This window comes from Ctenocephalides felis, unplaced genomic scaffold (assembly GCF_003426905.1).
Source record: "Ctenocephalides felis isolate EL2017-DRISC unplaced genomic scaffold, ASM342690v1 CF-g0.4_SCAFFOLD_03571, whole genome shotgun sequence".
Classification (NCBI taxonomy): Eukaryota; Metazoa; Arthropoda; class Insecta; order Siphonaptera; family Pulicidae; genus Ctenocephalides; species Ctenocephalides felis.
This window is the reverse complement of record NW_020539725.1, coordinates 65038594-65062773: the sequence shown is the minus strand read 5'-3', so window position 1 is coordinate 65062773 and position 24180 is coordinate 65038594. Positions and strand designations below refer to the sequence as shown.

Below are 24180 nucleotides of genomic sequence, written 5' to 3'. Positions count from 1 at the left end.
TAGGAAACATTGTTCGTCAGTAGAGTCCTTTTCGTATATAAAAATATTTCTCAAAAAAAATCTAATTTGCTCGTAAATTGTGCCTTTTTAGTATTACTTCCCAAAGAATTATAGTTTTCTTGTAAGTAGAGTCCCTTTTAGTATTATATCCCAAAACATTTCTCAAATTTACATAAAATTGGAAAAGTGCTCCAGTACAGAAACTGTCTAAACGTACTTGCGAAACATTTGTACCAGGTTGTTACTTAGACTGTGCTTAGTTAGGGTAATTTTTCGAATTTCAACTCAAATATATTCTATTTTTATAATTCATATAAATTTGTAAAAGTGCTCCAGTATAGGATCAGTCTAAACGCACTTACAAATATATTTGTACCAGGTTGTTACCTAGACAGTGGTGCTTCGGGAATTTTTTTAATTTTCTTGAATTTTCTTGAATTTTTCTTGATTTTTTTAACCCAAAAATTACAATTCTATAATTTATATAACTAGAATTAAAATTAATATCTTAATCATAGTCGATATTACTTGTACTTTGTAAGAATGCTCATCAGTAGAGTCCCTTTACTACATAAATATTTTCCAAAAAATCTAATTTGCTCGTAAGTAGTGTTTTAGTTTGCTTGTAGGTAGAGTCCTTTTTTAGTAGGTATTATTTTCCAAGAATTCAATCTTTTCTTGTATAGAATCTATCTATATACTATACTATAAATATTTCACATAGAATTCTAGTTTGCTTGTCAGTAGAGTCCTTTTCCCCTTATAAATATTTCCTGAAAAATCCTAGTATAAATATTTCCTGATGATCCATTTTCTCAATAGTAACTTTCGAAGAAACTTTTAATTTCTGGTAAAGGCTTTTTTATGTTTCAAAATATTTTTTTTTTATTTCCAAATTTTTTTTTGAATATCGAAAATAATTCGTATATTAATTTTAATTCTAGATATATAAATTATAGAAATCTAATTTTTTTGGTCAAAAATTCAAAAATTTACCCAGAGCACAGTCTAAGCGACCCCATGGTACAAATATATTTCCAAGTGCGTTTAGACTGTTTCGTGTATTGGAGCACTTTTACAATTTTATGTAAATTATAAAAATGTAATTTTTGGGTTGAAAATTTGAAATTTACCCAGACTAAGCACAGTCTAAGTGACAACCTGGTACAAATGTTCCGGCAACTGCGTTATAATGTGGCTCTACAGAGCACTTTTTTAATTTTGTGAAAACTATTGAAAATTTGAAAATGCCGCCAAGCAAATCACACTATAAGTGAAAATGTCGCACAGAATTATTTGCAAATGCGTTTGGACTGTGACTATACGGGAGCACTTTTTCAATTTTGTGTAAATTAGGCAACTGTTTTTTTTTTAAATTAAATAAAAATGAAATGATGGTTTTTAAGAGATGAATTGATTGATGATTTACAATTGATTTGCTCACAGTGTTAATACAGATATAACAAGATACCACACATAATGCAAGTTACAATTTTGATAACAATTTATTTGGAAACATTTGAGATTCCTCGTATACGGGAAGTTAGAGCAAATTGCCTCAAGGCACGATGCCATACACTACTAGTTACCTATGTCTTCAAATACTCATAATACCAACAAATTTTCAGATTTTCACTTACACCAATTTTTTTTTCTTTCAGGGCGATGTCGCCAAGACTCAACGCGGCCCACAGTGCCACTCGGCCCTTCGCCCGGCTCTTGGCCCTTGCGTTCACCTTTTCCCTAATATCATTATTGGTGTTGAGCAGATGTGGCCCTGCAGGCGACACACAGGCACCCGCAGGCACCGGCCCAAGTAAAGGTTCTGCCAGCGAAAATTTTGATGTCCCCGGAGGAGGACTTCAACAGAACGTCGATGACCCAGGTAATTAAATGATTAAATGATTAATTTATGTCAAAAAGCCTATATTTTTGGATAAAATTTAACTTCACGTATGTGTTATTAAAGAGACATCTGAAAGTTGCACTCGGTTAGAAAACAAAAATTTTTATTACCTTCCCAGAAATTTGATTACCGATTTACTGAACTTTCAAGTGAAATTATCGCTCGACTGTGGTTCGGAAAGTTGTTCCTAACGTCGTCAGCATAAAACGGTCAAAGTTGCCTTTAGAAATTGAAGATAGCGCAAAGTTTCGATACTTTAGCCAATACTAATCAGAGAAGTTTCGAAAGTTTTTAATTACTTAACTCGCTAATGTCTATCCGATTCCCCAGTAAACAACTACTATGCACAAATAAGTTGGACGCGGATGAAGGAACAAATTAGGCAAGATTTCGGAAATGCAAAGTTAGATTGAAGTAGAAGACATTGTTTAAGACATGTTTGAGTAAAGCATGCGTACTTTGGATCGAATTAAAGTTTCCATGTACAAAAACAACCAGGCTGATTATTTTTAACTTCTTAAAAAAATTTTGTCCCAACTTTTTTTTTTTCAAAAAAATTTTTTTTATATCGAAAATAATTCAGATTTTATTTTTAATTCTGACTATAGTTCTAAAATAATTTCAACTTTGCAATTCAGTTTAAATAATTCTTATAAATATTAGACATTGTTACAATAATAATAATAATCTATTTGAAAACATTAAATATTCTCCGAACATTTCGTTACGGTACGGGAAGTTCCAGCAATTTGCCTTACGGCACGATGCCATACACCCCACTAGTTTACTTTGATGTCTGATGATTGTTCAATATAATTTTTTTTTCTAGTATTAACTTTCGGTAGGGCAAGTTACCGTGATCGTCCAAATGAGAATGAAAATTTTTGCATATCTTTACATTTCAGAAGTTTCTGCACATTTTGGCAAACTTAAGAAAAGATGGATGTATGGTGTGTGTGTGTTTAGTGTGGATACAATTTTTCGTCCACCGTTTTAGAGATACAGAGCTAAATGTACAAAAAATAGTAGTAAATTCATAGAACAAAGCATCTGATTTAAACAATTAATTCTTGGGACTTTTTTTATATCATAAGTTTATATTTTTTTTATTTCCAAAAGTTATATTTTGTTGATTATCGACAATGATTGGGATATTAATTAACTTCCCGTATGGTAAGTTCTAATAATTGCAAAAAATACGAAAATGAACATTTTTATAGATCTTTACGTTTCAGAAGTTTCTGAACATTTTGGCATACCTTAGAGAAAATTTATGTATGTGTGTGTGTGTATGGATACAAATTTTTGTTCACGTTTTCAGGAGCACGGCTCAACCAATTTGGATGATTCACGAAATAGTCGCTTCCTATTGATAGGTAGACGTGCTGATTAGTTTTTGGCAAAGGCAGGTCCAGCCGTTTCAAAGACACAAAACAAAGAGTGCATAAAATAAAAATTATGGTTTTTGAGAAAACGGCGCATCCGATTTGAATGCTTCGAACAACATTTAATTCGTAATGATATGGAGAATTGGTGCTTAGTTTTTGGCAAAGGCAGGCCCAGCCGTTTCGGAGATACGAAGCTAAATGTGCAAAAAATTGTGGTTTTTGATTGAATGGAGCATCCGATTTGAATAATTCACAAAACATTTTGCTTGGATTGACATTGATAAGAACGAATAGTTATTGGGAACGGCATATTTTTTTACCTCAAAATTTCAATTTTGTTTCAAATTTCAAAATTTAATTTTTTTTTTCAAAAATTTTTTTTTTTAAATATTGACAATGATTAGCATATTAATATTTAATTCTAAATATATAAATTATAGAAATGTAAATTTTGGGTTCAAAAAAAATTGAGTAAAATTCAAGAAAATTTAAAAAATTAACCAAACTAAGCACAGTCTAAGTATCAACCTGGTGCAAATATATTCCAATTCTGTGAAAACTATTGAAAATGCAAAAATGCCGCTTGCAAAGTACAGGAGAATTTTTTTTAATTTATTATAAATTAAACAAATGTAATTTTGAGTTAAAAATTCTAAAATTTGCCCAGGCTAAGCACAGTCTAAGCGCCACTCTGGTACAAATGTTTATCCAAGTGCGTTTAGACTGCATTTGTACTGAAGCACTTTTTCAATTTTGTGAAAAAAACTATTGAAAAATATGAAAATGCCGCCAAGGTAAGCACTGGGAGCACTTTTTCAATTTTGTGCAAATTAGTAGGCAACTATTTTTTTGAAATTGACTTCGAAATGAAATGACGATTGTTAATGTTCTGGAGATAAATTGATTTATGATTTATGATGGTGTTAATTCAGATATAACAGGATACTGAAAATAATGAAGGTTATAGCATTTATTAAAATTCCTCGAATATTTTATTGCGGTGCTGGAAGTTTTAGTAATTTGCCCTAAGGCACGATGCCATATACTACTAGTTTGATCTAAAATTGCTGAAAATACATTCAATTTCGTATCAATCATCCCTCGGGAACCCCTACAACGTATTGTGCAAACGTAAGTTAACAGAATACACCGCAGAGCCGAAAGCTCCGAAACAATTTGCATTAAGTCGTCGATGTCAGATGTTCGATATGCGATTATACACACACACACAAACACATACACACACATAAATACACACATCAATATGTATACATATGTATCTACTTATACATATGTATATCTAGTTATCCATGTGACTAAAACTATAATGATCCGTGGTTGTGCTATAGCTTCCTTAAAGCTATCTAGCAGCAACATAGCTAGCTGCTGGCAGCAGTATTATAGAAGCGACTATCTAATTTATTACAGGAATTTGAATACATTTCAGCACAGAACAGCAAACCTATCCGAACGACGACGACGGTATCGTCTCGAGAGATAGCGAAACTAGGAAGGTATATTGGATATGCATTTCTCACCACCGACCACCAATTGTTTGAAACAACTTAAATTTGGCCATAAAATATATAGAAAACTTCTTGAAAAATATTGGCAGGATTCAAAGAGATTTTGAAAGCTCCTATGATCTAGAGAATATTTCCGTGCAATTTGACTTGAAATTTCATGTCAAGACTATGTATTGTGCGTATAGTTCAACATGATGTTATACACGAATCAACATCGTTGAGTTAGTTAAGTTTATAGTCAAACAGTCGTAAATTTGATGGTACTAGACGATATGTATAGAAGTTACTACATAGGTATATACATAACTGTACATCATATGCATATATATATATATATATATATATATATATATATATATATATAGTTGAAATTTTTCACAAAGCGAAGTAGTATCATTTCTTTTGTTTATGCTGTTTTTGTCCATTTGAATGAAAACTGATTCTACAAAACGTCTCTGCGATATATTTATCTCATGAGAAAGTGCTGCAGCAATGTCAAAATTGGAATTATAATTATAATTTTTTATATGATAAGTTATTATTATTTCTAAAGTTATTGTAGTGTTTTTCAAGCACTTTTTTTAATAGTTATAACATTCTTCCTTGCAATGTTTTTAACGCTATGTTATCACCAATTTTAGCAAAAAATTGGCACTTGGGTATAATTTAGCAAATTCAAAGTATTTTACAGTTTGTCTTAAAAGTGGTTTATAAAATTAATATTTTGTTGCCGTGTTTTTTCAGTTTTTTTTTTATTGCTGTTTTGTTTTACCCACATAAATTGCATTGCAATCTTTACAATCGATTTTTTATGTTATATTGTTTTTTTTATGAATTTACAAAATAATGTGCATGATTAAAAAGTTTTTTTGCCGAACTGGGTAAAGTTTTGCAATATAGGGGAGACAAATAGTACCGATAAAATATTTGATTTTATAAACTTTTTTTATTTGATTTTATACATTTTTTAATGTATTGTTCTGAAGATTTTGTCACATATATCTGAACAAAAAAAACAGAAATATGAAAAATACATATAAGTAAAAGGCGCTTGAATTGTGCACAGAGTATCCCAGAACTCAACGTCAACTATGATAGTTGTATTGATCTATTATGACCTATGGAGTGCTTGGGTGAAAATGTAACCAAGTTTTTGGTTATTGTGGTCTATTTTTATTAATTTTGTTTATCTAAACTTTGGAACCGTAACCGTAAATAACATTTTCAAAACTACAGTCTAAAAAATTGACACAATTGCCTCAAGTTTTCAAGAATTCAGACTTTTTGATGAACCCTGAACTTGCATTTTCAAAATCGGTCAACATTGAGAAGCACTTTTTTTTTAAAAAAAATGCACTTTTACACTTTATGTGTGAGCAAGTTTTATCAAAATTTGGCGCATTTTATCAGGATTGTAAAATGGTGAAAATACTTGATAGTTTTTTAACAAAAATTTGGAGTAACGAATAAAAACACTTACAAGCTCACATTCTCACAATCAATCGTAAAGCATGTGTAAACCCTTATATTAAAAATCTTTATCCTGTTTGTATAGTCAATATACTATACAAAATTGATTGTAAAGATTGCGATGCAATTTATATAGGTGAAATAAAACAGCATCTAAAAAAAACGTCTGAAAAAACACTGCAACAACTTTGAAAATAACTAATCAAACTATTAGCACTAATCATATAAAAAATTATAATGATAATTTCATTTTGGATACTACCCTGTCATGAGATAAATACATATGAGACGTTTTGCAGAATCAGTTTTCATTCAAATGGACAAAAATAGAATAAAACAAATTAATAATTTATACCAATTTTAAGAAAAACTGTAAAATACTTCCAATTTGCCTAGGGCATAATATTTTATATAATTTTTTATATAATAGACGACAATATAGCGTTGTTATGGCAACACTTTCTTGTTGTCATGGCAACACTTTCTTGTTGTCATGGCAACACGATCTTAGTACTAAAAACATTGAATATGTCTTTGCATTTGCATTGCGATCAGGCGTATTTTATATATAAACAAACCTGGAATGAATGTTATAACTGCATCTTTGTGATACGCATACTGTTGTGTGAAATGCGCCTGATCGCATTGTAAATAGATTGATATTTTTTAGTACCAAGAAAGAAGGATAACATGGTGTTGCATAAACAGGGCAGAATTGCCTACTCAATTTAGTTTCAGAGTTTCACAAACTTGATTTAAGATACAATTCTGATACCTAACGTTTTAATCTCAGTTCTTACCACATTACCCAAACTTCCATTACCCTATCCCTAATATTTGCTCCAAAGTCGACGTCAAACGTCACAAGCAACATGCACGCATCAACAACCCAGAAACTGCATAATTCTGTACATTTCTCATCTGAAACTATCATTCATCATCATAGTAGTGTTTGCCTTCCCTTAAACTCTAGACACATTCTATGGCTTGTTTCATGTTTACTGCCGCACTAGACGTCATAAATATGTCTCAGGGGAATCCCCCGAGTGAAGTCACACATGCGTCATCATCGTTTTAACAAAGTTCGTAATCAAACAGATAACGGATGGTAAAATAGTAGAATTTGTAAAGGATGGAAAGATAATTAATAGTGGGATTGGGATTATGAATTTTGTAATTGGAGTTATCCAGTTGGCCCATAAAAAAACATCATATAATAATAAAATAAAAAAAGAAAAAAATATAGCCATATATTTTTAAAAAGTACTATGCGAAAAACGTGCTATAAGAAAAAATCCAGTAAACTTCACAACTAATTCATCCTTGCAGAAATGTTTTTTTACCACATTCCCAAATTCGTCACCTGATCGTTTTTATACGATGATTTGTGTGTAAAGTGCTTATTTTTATTTCGTTGCTTGTAACTTCCAAACCATCTGTTCAATATGAATGATGTCTTCGACAAATTTATTTAGAATTAAACAATATATAATATTGTCCAACATCATTATGCCCTGCAGCAACTCGCTAAACTTCAAAATTGCATCTAAAGTCATACTAGTACAAAAAGTAGATTTTTACTTCGATTCCTTTTAAGATATCTAAAGCAACTCTTAGTTACCCTTACAAGTAAAGTGCATGCTTTTAGTTTGTTGCTTGTAACTTCCAAACCATTTGATTAATATGAATTGTGTCTTTGACAAATTTATTTGAAAATAAACAATGTGTAATATTGTCTAACATAATTATGCCCTACAGCGACTCAGTATACTTCAAAATAGCATCTGAAGTCATACTAGTTCTTTTTATAATATCTAAAGCAGCTCTTAGTTCCACTTTCATGTAAAGTGAAAAATTTTAGTTTATTGCTTGTAACTTCCAATTCATTTGTTTAATATGAATGATGTCTTTGACAAATTTATTTAGAATTAAACAGTGTGTAATATTGTCCAACATAATTATACTCTACAGCAACTCTGTATATTTCAAAATAGCATCTGAAATCAAAAAAATAGTCTGAGTATAAAGTCTTATAATTTTCATCGGTTAGGGTATAGTAAACTAAATAACAGTGCTCATAACCAGAAAAAAACTAACAACTAAAAAAATACATTTATTACAATGTGTCTTTGCATCTCATGATGTAGTCTGATTTAAGACGTTGTCTGGTTACACATTTCTTGCCCCCTACTTTAAAATAGCATTATTCAATTTTTCATACATTTTTTCCAAGATAATGGTAGTGAACTGTTTTACCCTAATAAATATTTTTCTTTTACTAGTAACTTTATTGTCCCTTGTGTATCTAATATTTTTAAACTTTAAACATAGTGCAGTGCACCAGATGCAATAAATTTCGTCCATGACACGAGATGTCTCTAGTGCATCATCAGAAGTTTATGGACAAAGCCCTTCGAATTTATTGTTACTGCAAAAAATAAAATTTAGAGTTTGTAAAGAAAATTGTATACCACCTAAAATATATAGTGCTTGTAAGTAGATTGAAAATAAATAATATAACAAAGTAACTATCAACTAATAATTTTTGAAACAAATAAATGAAAAAAATCTGATTTTCAAAAGTCACTTTGTTCTTAAAACAATTAGGTTTGTATTAAACGATAATATAATTACTGAAAATAATTATATCAATTTTGTAAGTTATAAGATCAATATATAAGGTGGATATTATATATATTGAAGTCAGGAAATATCCGGAATTTTTCCGGAGCATTTTATTTCGCCCGGATGAACGTAACTAGTCATACGTATAAAAGTTGAGGCCTCCGCTAAAGTCTATTTCTGGATATATATATATTTGCTTGGATATATATATATATATATATATATATATATAAATATATGTATATATGTATATATATATATATATATATATATATATATATATATATTCTAGATTGCTCGGCCACGCTTTGCTGTGACTTTGATAAAATTCACTAGATAGAAATTTGAATATAATGGACCACTAACATTTCAATACTATTTTTCAATTAATACCAATATTTATCATAATCATGATATAATTTTAATTTTTCTTAGCGAAATAATTGTCATTTTTTGGCATATCAATTATTTATTTTCATATTAAATTACGCCGGGTAAATTTTTTTTCCGATTTTCATACAAATGTCTGATTTTTGACAATTTTCATTCAATTGTTTTTAATTTTTTACAAATTATTGAATGACAAATTAATATATAACATATGCATTAAACTGATATGGAATTTAAATTAGTTATAGGTAAATTTACTTCTTTACATATTTGTATTATTATTTTAATTGTCTAAAAATAATTAATTTTTATAAACTGTCAAACTGTTTTTTGTCTGGTTCATGATAAAATATTTTATAATTTGGTTTTAAATTGTGATTATAATACTTTTGTGTCATTTTTCGTAACCAAATTTCATTTTGTCAGCTGCCATTTTGCAGTGTTGTTTTCAATTCATGTTTCAACTGTCAAAATTTATTTAATTTTCTAAAATTTTAATATTTCTAATATGAAATATAATTTTTTATATAGCCTATAACCTAAGTTGCATAAAAATATATGAAGTGAGCCGAAAAAATTTAAAATCGGTTCAGTAGTTTCAGAGTACATTCAGCACAAACATTGTGACATGATCCGTCTATTTCTCTCTCTGTCTATTCTTTGCTCTCTGTGTCAAAATTTATTGAAAATTGTAAAATGCTGACATTTCTAATGTGAACTTAGATTTGTATTAAAACTTAAAACCTGAGTTTGCCGGGTCAGCTAGTATATATATATATGTATATAAATATATATATATATATATATATATATATATATATATATCTAGTAAATTTTCCCTCAGCTCTCTAATTATTTCAGCTTTCCCAGCTCAGTCGTACAATTCGACGACTATATTCTCCGAAACGGAGCATATTCATATCTCGGGCAAAAAGCTGTAAAAGCTTCTTTTCCTCGGGGAAAAAGCTCGCAAAATTTAATTTTCTCGAAAAGTATGCAAAGCTTTTTCTACCACTTGTCGTACGCATGACGTCACATGTGAGGGACCTATATAGTGCAAGTTTAAACAAAAACTGAGAAATAGTGAATCGAGAGATTTGTGCTGATTTTGAAACTATTATATATATATATATATATATATATATATATATATATATAAACTCATTAGCTGAAATGAGTCTTCCAAATTAATAAAAAAAAATCCTCTAAATGTTTCAGCTCCTAATATTAACATTTAGATAGTCCGCAGTTCAATTAAACTTTTATATATTCATTATTAACATATGTCATTAAGTAAATTCTGGCGCCATCTGTGATAGCATTTGTGAACTCAAATAAAAAAAATTTATAAATCACTTGATCACAAATTGATATCAAGTGTTAGTGATATTAGATAATTGCTTGCTATTGCATCAAATATGAAAGCATTGCAAACATGAGGTTTGTCGACCCGGTTCTTTTGGCGCCCGGGTCGATACACATATATTAGCAAAAGACAAAAAAATATGTTATCTATCTAGGCCAGATTTAGGAACCGGAAAAAGGTAAATGAAAGTATTTGAAAAGATTGAAAACTAGAAAAAAATATTTAGGAAATTTTAGAAAGTGAAGAAAAATTATTTTATTATCACTTGATCACAAATTGATATCAAGTGATATTAGATAATTGCTTGCTATTGCACCAAATATGAAAGCATTGCAAACATGATGTTTGTCGAACCGGTTCTTTTGGCGCCCGGGTCGATAAACATATATTAGCAAAAGACAAAAAAATATGATATCTATCTAGGCCAGATTTAAGAACCGGAAAAAGGTAAATGAAAGTATTTGAAAAGATTGAAAACTAGAAAAAAATATTTAGGAAATTTTAGAAAATGAATTAAAATTATTTTGTGAATACTTTAATCTGTTTTTGATGATGTGTTCAGCAAATTTGGATTTCTAGACTTATAAATATGTTGATTTACTCTCTTATATATATTAGGGCGGTTCTTAGTAGGCACATTTTGGAACTTCTTTGGTCCCAATGGCTCAAATGCTTCCAAAGTAATAAAAAAAATTCTCTAAATTTTTCAGCTCCTAATATTAACATTTAGATAGTCTGCAATTCAATTAAAAGTTTTATATATTTATTATCAACATATATCATTTTTGCGGCATCTGTGATAGCATTTGTGAACTCAAATATTATGACACTTAAAAATATTTATAAAACACTTTACCTCTAATTAAATCCATAACAAAATATTTATTCAAGATTAATTTTGCATCAAAATATTTATTTAATTAGTGATTTTGACACTCAAATTATCAGTAATAAATTGCCTTCAAAATTACAAGTCTGCTATAACAGATGGCGCAAGAATTTACCTAATAATAAATATACGAAAGTTTTAATTGAATTGCGGACTATCTAAATGTTAATATTAAGAGCTAAAACTTTGAGAGGATTTTTTTTTATTACTTTGGAAGCGTTTGAGCCCTTGGGCGCAAAGAAATTCGTACATATCCATATTAAGGACCACCCTAGTATAGATATATATATATTTTATATAAAATATATATATATATATATATATATATATATATATATAATTTGGCCCTTATATTCGGATAGATGACTATATATATATATATATATATATATATATATACGTGTTTCCGGGCAAAATCCGGAGTGATGACTGACATGTAAGTTGCGGCATGGAATCTAATTGGATTACGCCTTGTTAGCGCAGGGAAACAACCACTGAATCGTGTAGACTTGTGACAGCTTATGCAACATGTTACTATATAATAGGCCATACAAATATACCTATACATACATACATACATATATATTCCTATACATTTGAAAAATCTGAAAACGTCGTGTTATTTAAAGAACTGAAGTATCTATTCTAGTACTAAAAGTAGCTATATTATTATTAATGTGATTACAATCGAAATATTTTTAGGGGTAATACCAATATCACAAAGTAGTAAATGGTTTGACAGGTAAATAGATAGGGAAACTGATACAAAGATAGTTAAAAACATTTACGGATAGAAATTTACAAAGGTAGGTTGACAGATAAACGTAGGGAACAGATGCAAAGATAGTTAAAAACATTGATAGGTAGAAATTTTAGAAAGGTAGGTAGGCAGGTATACAATTTTCAACTGAGATTTCTAATATCCTATAATCTAAGTTGGGCATATATGCATACAATGAGCAAAAAAAAATTTAAATCGGTACAGTAGTTTAGGAGTACATTTAGGACAAACATCCTGACCCGTTGAAAATTGAGATTATATCTCACATTCTTAGCAGTATATATATATATATATATGTTTCAACGTCGAAAAAACTATCAAGATATATATATATATATATATATATATATATATATATGATATCTATAACTAGGTATAAGTAGTCAGGTAAACAGGTGGACAGAAAGACAGATACAAAGATATACAAGTAAAAATATAGACTGTTTGATATATTGACGTAAAAATTTAGCTAGGTTTGTAGGCAGGTATACAACTACTATTGTCTTTAACCTGAGTCAGATATATATGCATTCAATGAGCCAAAAAAATTAAAATCGGTTCAGTAGTTTAGGAGTACATTCAGGACAAACATCGTGACATGAACTTTCTTAAGAAAATCAAATGTAAATACCCAGAACTTTTCAGAATCATTTACAACTGTCATTTTGCAGTGTTTTGTTTTCTTAAAATTTATAACTGACAAAATTAAATGAATTGTTTAAAATTTTGATATTTCTAATATAAACTGAGATTTTTGTTATAGCATATAACCTAAGTTGGTTATAAATGCACAAGGTGAGCCTCTAAAATTTAAAATTGGTCTAGTAGTTTAGGAGTTCATCGCGGACAAACATCGTGACAGCATCTTTCTCTCTCTTTCTTGCTCTCTTTCAATTTATCTATCTTTCTCTTTATGTCAAAATTAAATGAAATTTGTAAAATTTTAATACTTTTAATATGAACCGAGATTTTTATTATGGCCTATAACCTAAGTTGGATATATATGCATACAATGAGCCAAAAAAATTTAAATCGGTTCAGTAGTTTAGGAGTACATTAAGGACAAACATCGTGACAGGTTTTTTCTCTCTCTTACATCGCCCTCTATCGCTTTCTCGTTCACTCTTCCTTTCTATCTCTATCTCTCTCTATGTGTCAAAATTAAATGAAATTTGTAAAATTTTAATACTTCTAAATAAACCGAGATTTTTCATATACCCTATAACCTAAGTTGGATATATATGCATACAATGAGCCAAAAAAAAATTAAAATCGGTTCAGTAGTTTAGGAGTACATCGCGGACAAACATCGTGACACATTTCAAATTGAGTTTATTTCTCTGGATTTTTACATCAGCTCCCCCTCTATGATGTTATTCCGCTTCGTTTGATTCCTTCCGACGGTTTTCTCGAAGAAAAATCATGATTCTAATGGTTATAGTTTGTTGCAATAAAACCACGACGAGAAAATTTTCAGCAGAATAACTTTATACGAATATTATCTTATATTATGAATATAATGTCGAATAAAACCAGTCGTATCACTTATATTTGAATGAGTGGATAGATAGATGGAGTTATTCTGATAGTTTTTGATGGAGAAATATTGTTTTTGCGTTCTGCTATAGTAAAGTCTTAGCTTTTATTAAGAGTGTATAAAGAAAAAGCTTGTATAATCAAGATAAAACTTCCAGTATTTTTCTTTCAAGTCCTCTGGTTTATATTGAAATAAATTCTCCTGCTAACAAGTGTCCTAGTAGGATTGAGAAAAATACTATGGTCGTCACAAACCGACTGATACGTTGTTAAAAATAATTGGAATGAACTGTTGCCATATTCTACGAAGCTACAATTTAAATGAAAAACTTTTATTCTTTATTACCATACAGAAAAATACACTATCGGGCTTTTGATACGAAAATAATTGCAATAAAGATCAATTTCGTAAAGAAGATTTCATCATGATATAATGATGTCTGTAGTCTAAAACAGAAAAGAATTACTTTACGTCTTACATAATATAATCATTTCTAGAAGTTTATGACATCAAGTTCTGAAAGAAGTAATATTCATCTAAAACATCCTACAAAATTTAATTGAACTTAATCTGTCAAAACCATTTGACATTTGACGTATGAGCTGCCGATTTTTATTGTTTCATTTTGAATTAAACTTAAAAAAAATAAATTGTGAAGTTTTTAAGCGGTTTTGAAATAATATCTCTAATAATGTTTACAAATACCTTATATGGTAAAATAACGTTTTCCGGGTCAGCTAGTATATATATATAATCATTAAAATTTTAATAAAGTTAAATGTTGAAATCTAATTTCTATATTATGAATCAAATTTTGTGAATTTTATATATCTTCTTATATTAAAAAATGGTATGCTAAAACTAGAAAACGACTGAACCGATTTGGCCACTTTTAGTCTTGAAAAATTTGTGCTAATCCTGAGGTTGTGGGAAAGGTGAGAAATTATTTCCAAATCGCGTGAAAACTTTATATTTTTAGTTTTTTTTATAGAAGTGTAACTTAAAATGAAACAATCGCCTGCGGCTCATACGTCAAATGTCGAAAGGTTTTGACAGATTATGTTCAATTAAATTTAATAGGTTATTTAAGATCAATATTTTTTAATTGTAGTATGTAGTTTTATTTGAAACTCAAAATATCTATATTAAAATGTCTGAAATGACAATTTTTGGATTCTCTAGAAATTGTTCACAAATACCTAATATAGCATAAAATAACTTTTGGCGGGTCAGCTAGTAAATATAATCATTAAAATTTTAATAAAATTTAATGATTGTAATTTTTACATTATGAATCAAATTTTATGAATTCTATATATCTTCTTATATATAAAAATGCAGCTCGATATTATGTTAGGTATGCTAAAACTCGAAAACGACTGAACCGATTTGGCCACTTTTAGTCTTGAAATATTTGTGCTAATCCAGAGGTTGTGGGAAAGGTGAGAAATTATTACAAAACCGCGTAAAAACTTCTAATTTTTAATTTTTTTAGGAGTGTAATTCAAAATGAAACACTGGATGGCGGTTCATACGTCAAATGTCAAATGGTTTTGAGAGATTAAGTTCAATTAAATTCAATAGGATGTTTTAGATAAATATTTTTCAATTGTAGTATGTAATTTTATTTGTCAAGTCGCAAGTGCTATTAGAAACTCAAAATATCTATTTTAAAATGTTCGAAATGACAATTTTTGGATTCTCTAGAAATTGTTCACGAATACCTTATATGGAAATATAACTTTTGCCGGGCCAGCTAGTATATATATAATTTTAATTTTTTTAATAAAATTTAATGTAAACATGTAATTTTTATATTATGAATCAAATTTTATGAATTTTATATATAGTTTCTTATATATAAAAATGGAGCTCGATATTATGTTAGGTATGCTAAAACTCGAAGACGGCTGAACCGATTTGGCCACTTTCAGTCTTGAAAAATTCGTGATAATCTAGAGATTGTGGGAAAGGTGAGAAATTATTTCAAAACCGCGTGAAAACTTTATATTTTTAATTTTTTTTAAGTTTAAGCTTTAAGCTCATACGTCAAATGTGAAATGGTTTTTACATAATTCAAATATGAAGATAATAATGTCAATACACATAATTACAAGATCTTTCTTATACATTTACAATAAATAAATATATTTTTTTGAATTTTTAGAAGTTGTTTCCCAACGTATATACTTTAGTTTTCAGCATTTCATTTGGACCTTATCTCATAAACTTCTAGAAGTGATTATATTATGTATGAGGCATACATACCGATAAACTTGATGAAATGTTCTCTTTCGTTCTGAAATATTAATTTTATTCCAGCAAGTTGTATGATAGCACATTTTAGCTATCTCGGCATTTTATTCGCTTCGTTCAACGTCAGAGGAATTTCAGGACACGCGGATGTATTTTAATGTTTTTTACACACACACGCACACATATATATATATATATATATATATATATATATATATAGATTTTGAAGTTCTTATCCGATTTGTTTATCCATTTACCAGTTTCAAATATTAGAATGTCGGAGAATCTACTAAATATCCGAATTTAATGCGATGGAAGAGTAAGATAGTAGATATACCGGAGTATACCGCATACCGCATACCACTTCGCAAAACTAAAACCAAGAAGTAAAGGCAACTTCTGCCAAATATAACTGTCAAAAGAAGACCGAGGAAAATAACACGGGAATAAATTGGCCAGAGGTTCTCAAACATTTTTTGAAAAATATAAGACTAATGTTTTAACCTGTTCATGTCTTCCGATGTCAACAGAGGGTCTACTGTGCTCCTAATTATAATACAAAGTACTCTGAATTTATAATTTTTTTTCTTCTATTCCTAACGCAAATTTAGTTTGTTAGTCAGTAGAGTTCCTTTTCTTATTTAATTTATTCGTCAGTACATTCCTTCTTCATATTTTTACAATTTTCTCAATAAAGTCTCTTTTCATACTTAATGATTTATTTTGCTCTTTAGTAGAGTCCCTTCTTACCGTGATTTACTTAATTTGCTCGTTAGAAAAGTTTCTTCTTATATTTAATTATTATGCATTTTGTTTGTCAGTAGAGTCTTTTTATATTAATTTTTTTACTTTGCTTCTAATGAATGTTTCTTATCGAATTTATTTGGTTATTTTGCTCGTCAGTAGAGTCTCTTTTCATTTTTAATTATTTGATTTATTTGTCAGTAGAGTCCCTTTCAATATCTATTTTTTTCTTTTGATTGTCAATAGAGTCCCTTTTCTCTAAATTCATCTACTTCTATAGTTCTAAAGTTCCTTTTTATATTTTATTATTTATTTTCGTCAATAAAGTCCTTTTTTGTGATTTATTTAGTTTGCTTGTCAGTAAAGTTCTTTTTTGAAATCTAAAACCCAGTTTGCTTGTCAGTAGAGTCCCTTTTGACATTTAAAACCAGTTTGCTTGTCAGAAGTGTCCTTTTTAAAAATCAAAGACCAATTTGCTAGTAAGTAGAGTCCTATTTCTAAAATCCAAAAACAATTTGCTAGGCATTAGTCCTTTTCTAAATTTTAAAATCAGTTGACGTTTGCTCGTCAGTAGAGTTCTTTTTTGAAATCTACAACCAATTTGTTCGTCAGTAGAATCCTTTTGTAAAATCTAACACCTGCTCGCTTATCAGTAGAGTCCTTTGTTAAATCTGAAACCAATTTGCTCGTCAGTTGAGACATCTGAAAATCAGTTTGCTCGTCAGTAGAGTCCTTTTTTCTGATCCTGGTCCACATTCAGCTTGTTCGTCAGTAGAGTCCTTTTTTAAATTCTAAAACCAGTTTACTTGTCAGTAGAGTCCTTCTTGATCTTAATCCACATTTAGTTTGTTTGTCGGTAGAGTTCTTTTTATGAAATTAAAACTGGCTTGCTCGTCAGTAGAGTCTTTTTCTGATATCTTCATTCAGTTTGCTCGTCAGTAGAGTCCTTTCGTTAAATTAGATATTCAACTGAATATCAGTAGGATCCTTTAGTGAGATCTAGATTAAGTTTCCGTGTTAGTAGAGTCCTTTTTGAAAATCTCGAAATAGTTTGCACGTCAGTAGAGTCCTTTGAGAGCGTCCATTAATAACGTGAACGATTTTTTAGGGATTTTTGGACCCCCCCTTCCCCTTGGTGATACATCCTGATATTTAGAATTTTATTTACGTAAATAAAACGTATAAAAATCCGAACCAATTGTTCGAATTTACGAAAAAATGTATTTTTTTTTTGAATATCTAGGCGAAAAATAAATACACGTGATATCTTACTAGACCTTTTCCTGCTTCACGTTATTTTTTGTAAAAAAAATTTTTTTTTTTTTTTTTTTGTTTTTTTTTTTGAAAAAAAAATTTTCTTTATTTTGATATATTGTGGAAGATCTGAACTTTTTTTGCAAAGCAATCGTACTGCTTTAACTGCATAGGGACAAAATATAAAGCGCGTAAGCGCCGCGACGCTGTCTAACGCATAAGCATTGGTACGGAACCCATAGGAATGTTAACAAAATGTTTACTTATTGTTAAAATCTTTATAAAATATCTGATAATTTGATGTACATATGTCTAATGATCATTTTTGACCGCCAAATGGCTCATTTTTTTACTTTTTCCTCCATATCTCCGAAACCGCTAGACCTACCTTCATGAAAATTTTATCGAGTCTTCATCTTGTCAATACAAGTGAAATGCTTTTTGAATTATTGAAATCGGACGCTCCGTTCTCCTAAAAACTGAGTTACCGTTTTCAGCACTTTTTGCCCCGTATCTTCGGAACGGCTAGACCTGCCTTTGCCAAAAACTAATCAGCACGTCTCCTTATCAATACAAATCGAATGTTTTTTTAATTATTCAAATCGGTTGATCCGTGTTCCCGAAATCGTCGACGAAAATTTGTATCCGCACATACATACACACACGTACATACATACACACACACATACACACACGTACGCACACACACACATACACACACACATACATCCATTTTTCCTAAGGTATGCCAAAATATTCAGAAACCTCTGAAACGTAAAGATATATAAAAATTTTCATTTTCGATTTTTTTGCGATTACTATAACTTGCCCTACGGAAAGTTAACAATTCTCTTCTAAAGCATATTCTATTATTATCAAAAATTACATGAAATTCAATTTGCAAAACTATGAAAAAAAATCCCATCTGTTCTCCTACCCTCCAGCTACCTTGCATAAGAAGCCAATCTTGGCAAACAACAAACAGAAAATCCTCTCTACCTTTACCTTTACCTTTGACACCTCAAAGACCCAATCAAATTTCCATATTGAGAATCCCTGTCATCTTTCTATTCTATAACTGACGTACAATTTCCTTCTGAAGGCGTTAAGAAGCTCGTGTTTTCGCCTCAGGTCGGTCTCCTCCAGATGGGAGGAACCAACTAACAGCAGACTTATGAAAATACGTTGCAAAGTTAGTTACTTTATGTGTTCGCTCTCTCTTGGGCACAAACTGCATTAAATTTCTTGCGAAAATATTATTTTGAAAATTCCACAAACGACCATTTCAAGAGGAAAGATATAAGGAAAAACATAACGCGGCTGGAGAGAGATGGTGTATGTTATATAGTGTAAGATCGAGGAGAGAACGATGAGATATATATGGATAATAGTATTATCCATATATATCTCATCCTAAGGACTAATGTATGTATTATCATAATACATACATTAGTCCTTAGAATTTTATTATTAACTAGCTGACCCATCAAATGTTGTTTTGCTAAGTAAGGTATATTCTAAACAATTTCTAGAGAAACAAAAATATGAATACTTTAAGTGTAGAAGGATTAGTTGTTTGAATGCTATACACAATGATGTGTTATAAAAACAATTAACCCAATTGTTTGTCTATATTTTGTCAATACAATCAAACTGCAAGTATAATCGAATCTAAGTCTTTTTTGGTCTTTTGACTTATTGATTACGTTTCAAGTTTTTCAGATTCTTTTTGGATTCTGGATTTTGTGCATAATTGTAAATAATACTTCTGAGCTTATACAAAATTTTCAAATTTCTGCGAGGATAGATAGAAAATGAATTCAGTATTTTTTCTTTGATCTGCTTTTTGAAAAGTTCCAAGTAACATACCATGAATTAAAGTAAATTTAATAAAAAGTATATATGTAGAATAAGACGAGGCACAAAGGTCCAATTTGACTTTGAACAAATATAAACTATAATATGAAAACCAAAACAATTATACCACAGCAAATAACACATTTCAAACGAACAATTATCTGACTACGTTCAGTAAAACTGCCAGATACTACTTCATCATTGTAGAAATGTGCTTTTTTGATATCTTTCAACAATTTGTTATCTAGACCTTTTCACCCCATAGATGGGGTAACTTGGAACGGCAAGGTGCCAAACAGGTTTAATGTCTTATTTTAATTTCAAAGCTATTTTACAAAATAATTACATTTTTAACTAATGCTAAAAAACTGCCAACGGAACAAAATACTTTTATTATGGATTTTCAAAGATTTCCGTTTATCTCCCGATAGCAAAATCATGAGAATCATGGTTATAGCTGGTTATACATCTTTTTCCCTCTACTTTCAAATATTGTTTTTAAACAATGCTTAACTTTACTAGTTTTTGACACATCGGTGCTGAACATTTTTAACCCCTATTACTGTTTATTTTTCAATAAATTCTGGGAAATTATAACTGGGAAAATGTTATTCGACAAAATGTCCCTTTGATCGATAACCAAATTTAGGTTCTGAATTTAAATAACACAAATAAAAAATAATATAACCTTGAAAATATTTTATAAATACCAATGAGTTCATAATTGTACAAATGAGATCTTACAGAGCACCGTGTTTGAGAAAAATATGCCAAAAAGTTCATTTTCATATTAACATTTCAAAAAAATTGATATTTTGAGTTTCTAGTAACACTTACGATCCGTTTAATAACGTTTTTGTGTATAAACAAAACTACGAACAAAACTACTTATTACAATTAAATAATATTCGCGTAAAACATCCTATAAAACGTAATTGAACATCTGTCAAAAACTTTTGACATTTGACAAATTAGCCACCGTCCATTGTTTTATTCAAATTACGCTTCTTCAAAAATTTTCAAATTAAAAATGTAAACTTTGTACGCGATTTTGAAATAATATCTCACCTTTCCGACAACCTACTGAATAGCACGAATTTTTTCAAGACTGGAACTGACCAAATCGGTTTAACCGTTTTCGAGTTTTAGCGGATCATTTTATCGAGAGCTCCATTTTCATATATAAAAAGATAATGTATTAAGTTAGAGTATTAATAGTCATTTTGCCTTAAGGCAAGTTGCATGAACTACTTCGTCAATAAAAGAATTTATATGTGGCAAATTGACATGAGGAAAAGGTCTAATTTAATCCAGAAGGAAGTTTAAGTTGAAGTACTAGATATCTATACTTGTATGTATGTATTTGAGTATGTATGTATATATGTTTCACCCTGGTGAACTACATATCTGTTTCGGAATTGTTTGGAACAATTGTCTGGGCGCGTGAATTTATATCCCGACAGATTCTATAAAGAAAACTTCGTATAATGAAGATGATGCATAATTTATCCGAGCTCTTCGGCTCAGTTTCCGACTTGAAAGGCAAAAAGAAATAATATACGTATATATGTGTGAAATATATATATATATATATATATATCTTATATATAAAATTCTTCTGTAACAATGTAAGTTTCATATTTCCTCCTAAACTATAATTCGGATTTTCATGAATCTTCCTGAAGTTTGTTCGGGAAATTTTTTAGAATGTTTTGATTCATAGAAATATAGTTAGATTGTAGAAATAAATAGAAAAAATTATAAAAAACCGCTTATCATTGTTTGCCCTTGAAAATATTTGAAACTTAGTTTGACATTAAAAACAATTGAGGACTGTCATTTGCCAAACATTTCTATTCACTTATAGGCTAAGGCGATATTAGAATATAATAAATTCATAATTATGAATAAGAAAAATTTAATGTCTACATTATTAATGCCGAAAAGCAGCTGAGATGTGCCAAAAATTAAATTAATATAGATGCAAATAATTTAACATGCATTTGACAAGTGATGCAGTCTGCGCATGCGTCTGACGTGCGCGTGGTTTGCTTTTGCTTGCAATAATTTTGTTTGCGCACTTTGCGAACAGATTCGCCGTACGAATTCGCGCAAAGGAGCGAGCCATAAGTGATTGCGCTCAAACATATTCAATTTGCAGTCGTTTTGCCTTACTATACTAATCACAATACAAAAAAAATTATTTAGAAGTTTCATTGTGTCAAAAATTCATATGTTTGTCATTGGGTACGGAATATTTACTCAATGGAGCGCTTTGGGTCTGAAATTTTTACTATTTTCCAATTCGTTTGGAATTTTGAAACTAGGTTCATCTTACTCTTCAGAAGTGAAAACAATTTAGACTCCTTTACCACTTCTCGGGTGGATGACATTTCTTTTCAGTGGTGTAATTTTACTTTTTTCAAAATAACGTTGGGTATCGATAAAAAAACTAATTATACGAGAAAAATATTTAATAATGTTTTTCAAAAAACGAAATACTTTTCAAGTTACTGGCTACTGAATATTTGTTTTTTTTTGCGTTTTTCATCATTTTTTGCTAACACCTTCAAAAATATACATTTTAACGAAAATCATGTAATGAACAGAATTATATCAATTAAAATCTTAATAAATCGTTATTTTATAGTGTTTTAGGAACATTATTAGGCTAGATATAAAATGGGTTTTTATAGTGCTCAAAATAAGCTTTAAATGAGTACTTCTGCGTGTAAAATGAGTGAGCTATCATGCAGATAAAGGACGCATGCAATGTTTTTTTTTTCATTTAAATCAAATACTTTGAGTGCCATATCCACCAAAATTAAAAATAATCGTATTCAATCTAGAATTAACTTGGTTTAAGAGATCTTGATGGATTCTAGAAAATACCACAACTTTAGTACAAATGATTCTCAAAAACTCATGATTTCATGAAAAAAAAACATTTAAAAAAAAACATTTAAAAAAAAAAACAACCAATTTCTCATCATAATACCTCTGAAAGAATACGTATAAAAGTATATATATATATAAGAAAATTCGAGGTATTTTTCTGACTAATTATTATTGTTTATTATTTTTTCGTTACACAAATATTGATAGATGTATGATTAATTAAGGAGCTGTCCAACCAGAGGTCTTTCGAGCCCTTTAAAACTTCGCCGTTTTACAATAAGAGAAGTTACGGTAAAATTAATGATAGAGAAAGTTGTAGCTCATTAATCACATTTAAAATAGTGTATTACAAGTTCTGATAAAATCAGAATTAAAAGAGTAATAATCCAATTAATGCTGTGGATGGTACGGAGTGCAAATTGTTAAAAACATTGAAATAAGATAAAGATTAGCCTATTTCCAAAATATCAAGTAAATTGGAGCACAGTAAAAAAATCACAGAGCAATAATTTTGTTGATTGCAAGTTGAATAGAGCACATGTGAACATGATTTGACAAATTAATTCACTTCAAATATAAACTTAAGCAATAATGTATATTGATTTATTGGAGAAAAAAATGTAATTTAGATATTAAAATTACTAAAAGCCAGTTAAAATATGGTACGAAATTATAAAAATTATAGGCAACATTTTGAAGCATATATTTTGGGTAAAAAAATAAAAGGTGATATTGCACCTTTACCGCGAATGCTATATATTAATTCTTTCTGAATTTGTTGTCCTTTTTAAAAGATTTCAATTTTCAACACGTGTATCTTATGCTGTGACATAAATCACAAAGGCAGACGATCATTTTTATTGTGATAAATTTGGAAAATCGATGTTTTTAGTCGTGAATAAACAAAAAATCATTATTTATACATCCACATCTACAGGTATGACTAAAAATACTATATAACCCTTAAATGCAATAAAATAAATTGAGCTATTGGAAATAAATTTGTTCTATAAATCGCACTGTATAATTTTTAATATACAATTTTATTGAACATTTTTTAATATTTGTTAAATGAATAATTAAAGTGTTAACTGTGGGAATTGAGAACAATCATTATTTTTGAAATAGTTCTACATTCAACATCACTCATATATTGGTGTAAATAGTAATTCAAAAAACAGTAATTATTATTTTTAACTAAGCAGTAAATATTAGTATAAAAAATTAAAAATTGTAGACATGAGTACAGAACAACGTCTGTCGGGTCAGCTAGTATATATATATATATTAGAA

At 29.4% G+C, this 24180-nt stretch overlaps 1 protein-coding gene across 1 annotated transcript in view; it reads left to right on the top strand.

Annotated features, from left to right (window-relative positions):
* The window catches only part of LOC113384842 (chondroitin sulfate N-acetylgalactosaminyltransferase 1), a gene marked incomplete in the record, with an annotated part of 146245 nt that overhangs the window by 102857 nt on the left and 19208 nt on the right, over nucleotides 1–24180 (top strand). The window contains 1 exon segment of the mRNA XM_026622611.1: nucleotides 1681–1885. Within this exon segment, the coding sequence (XP_026478396.1) occupies nucleotides 1681–1885 (205 nt within the window).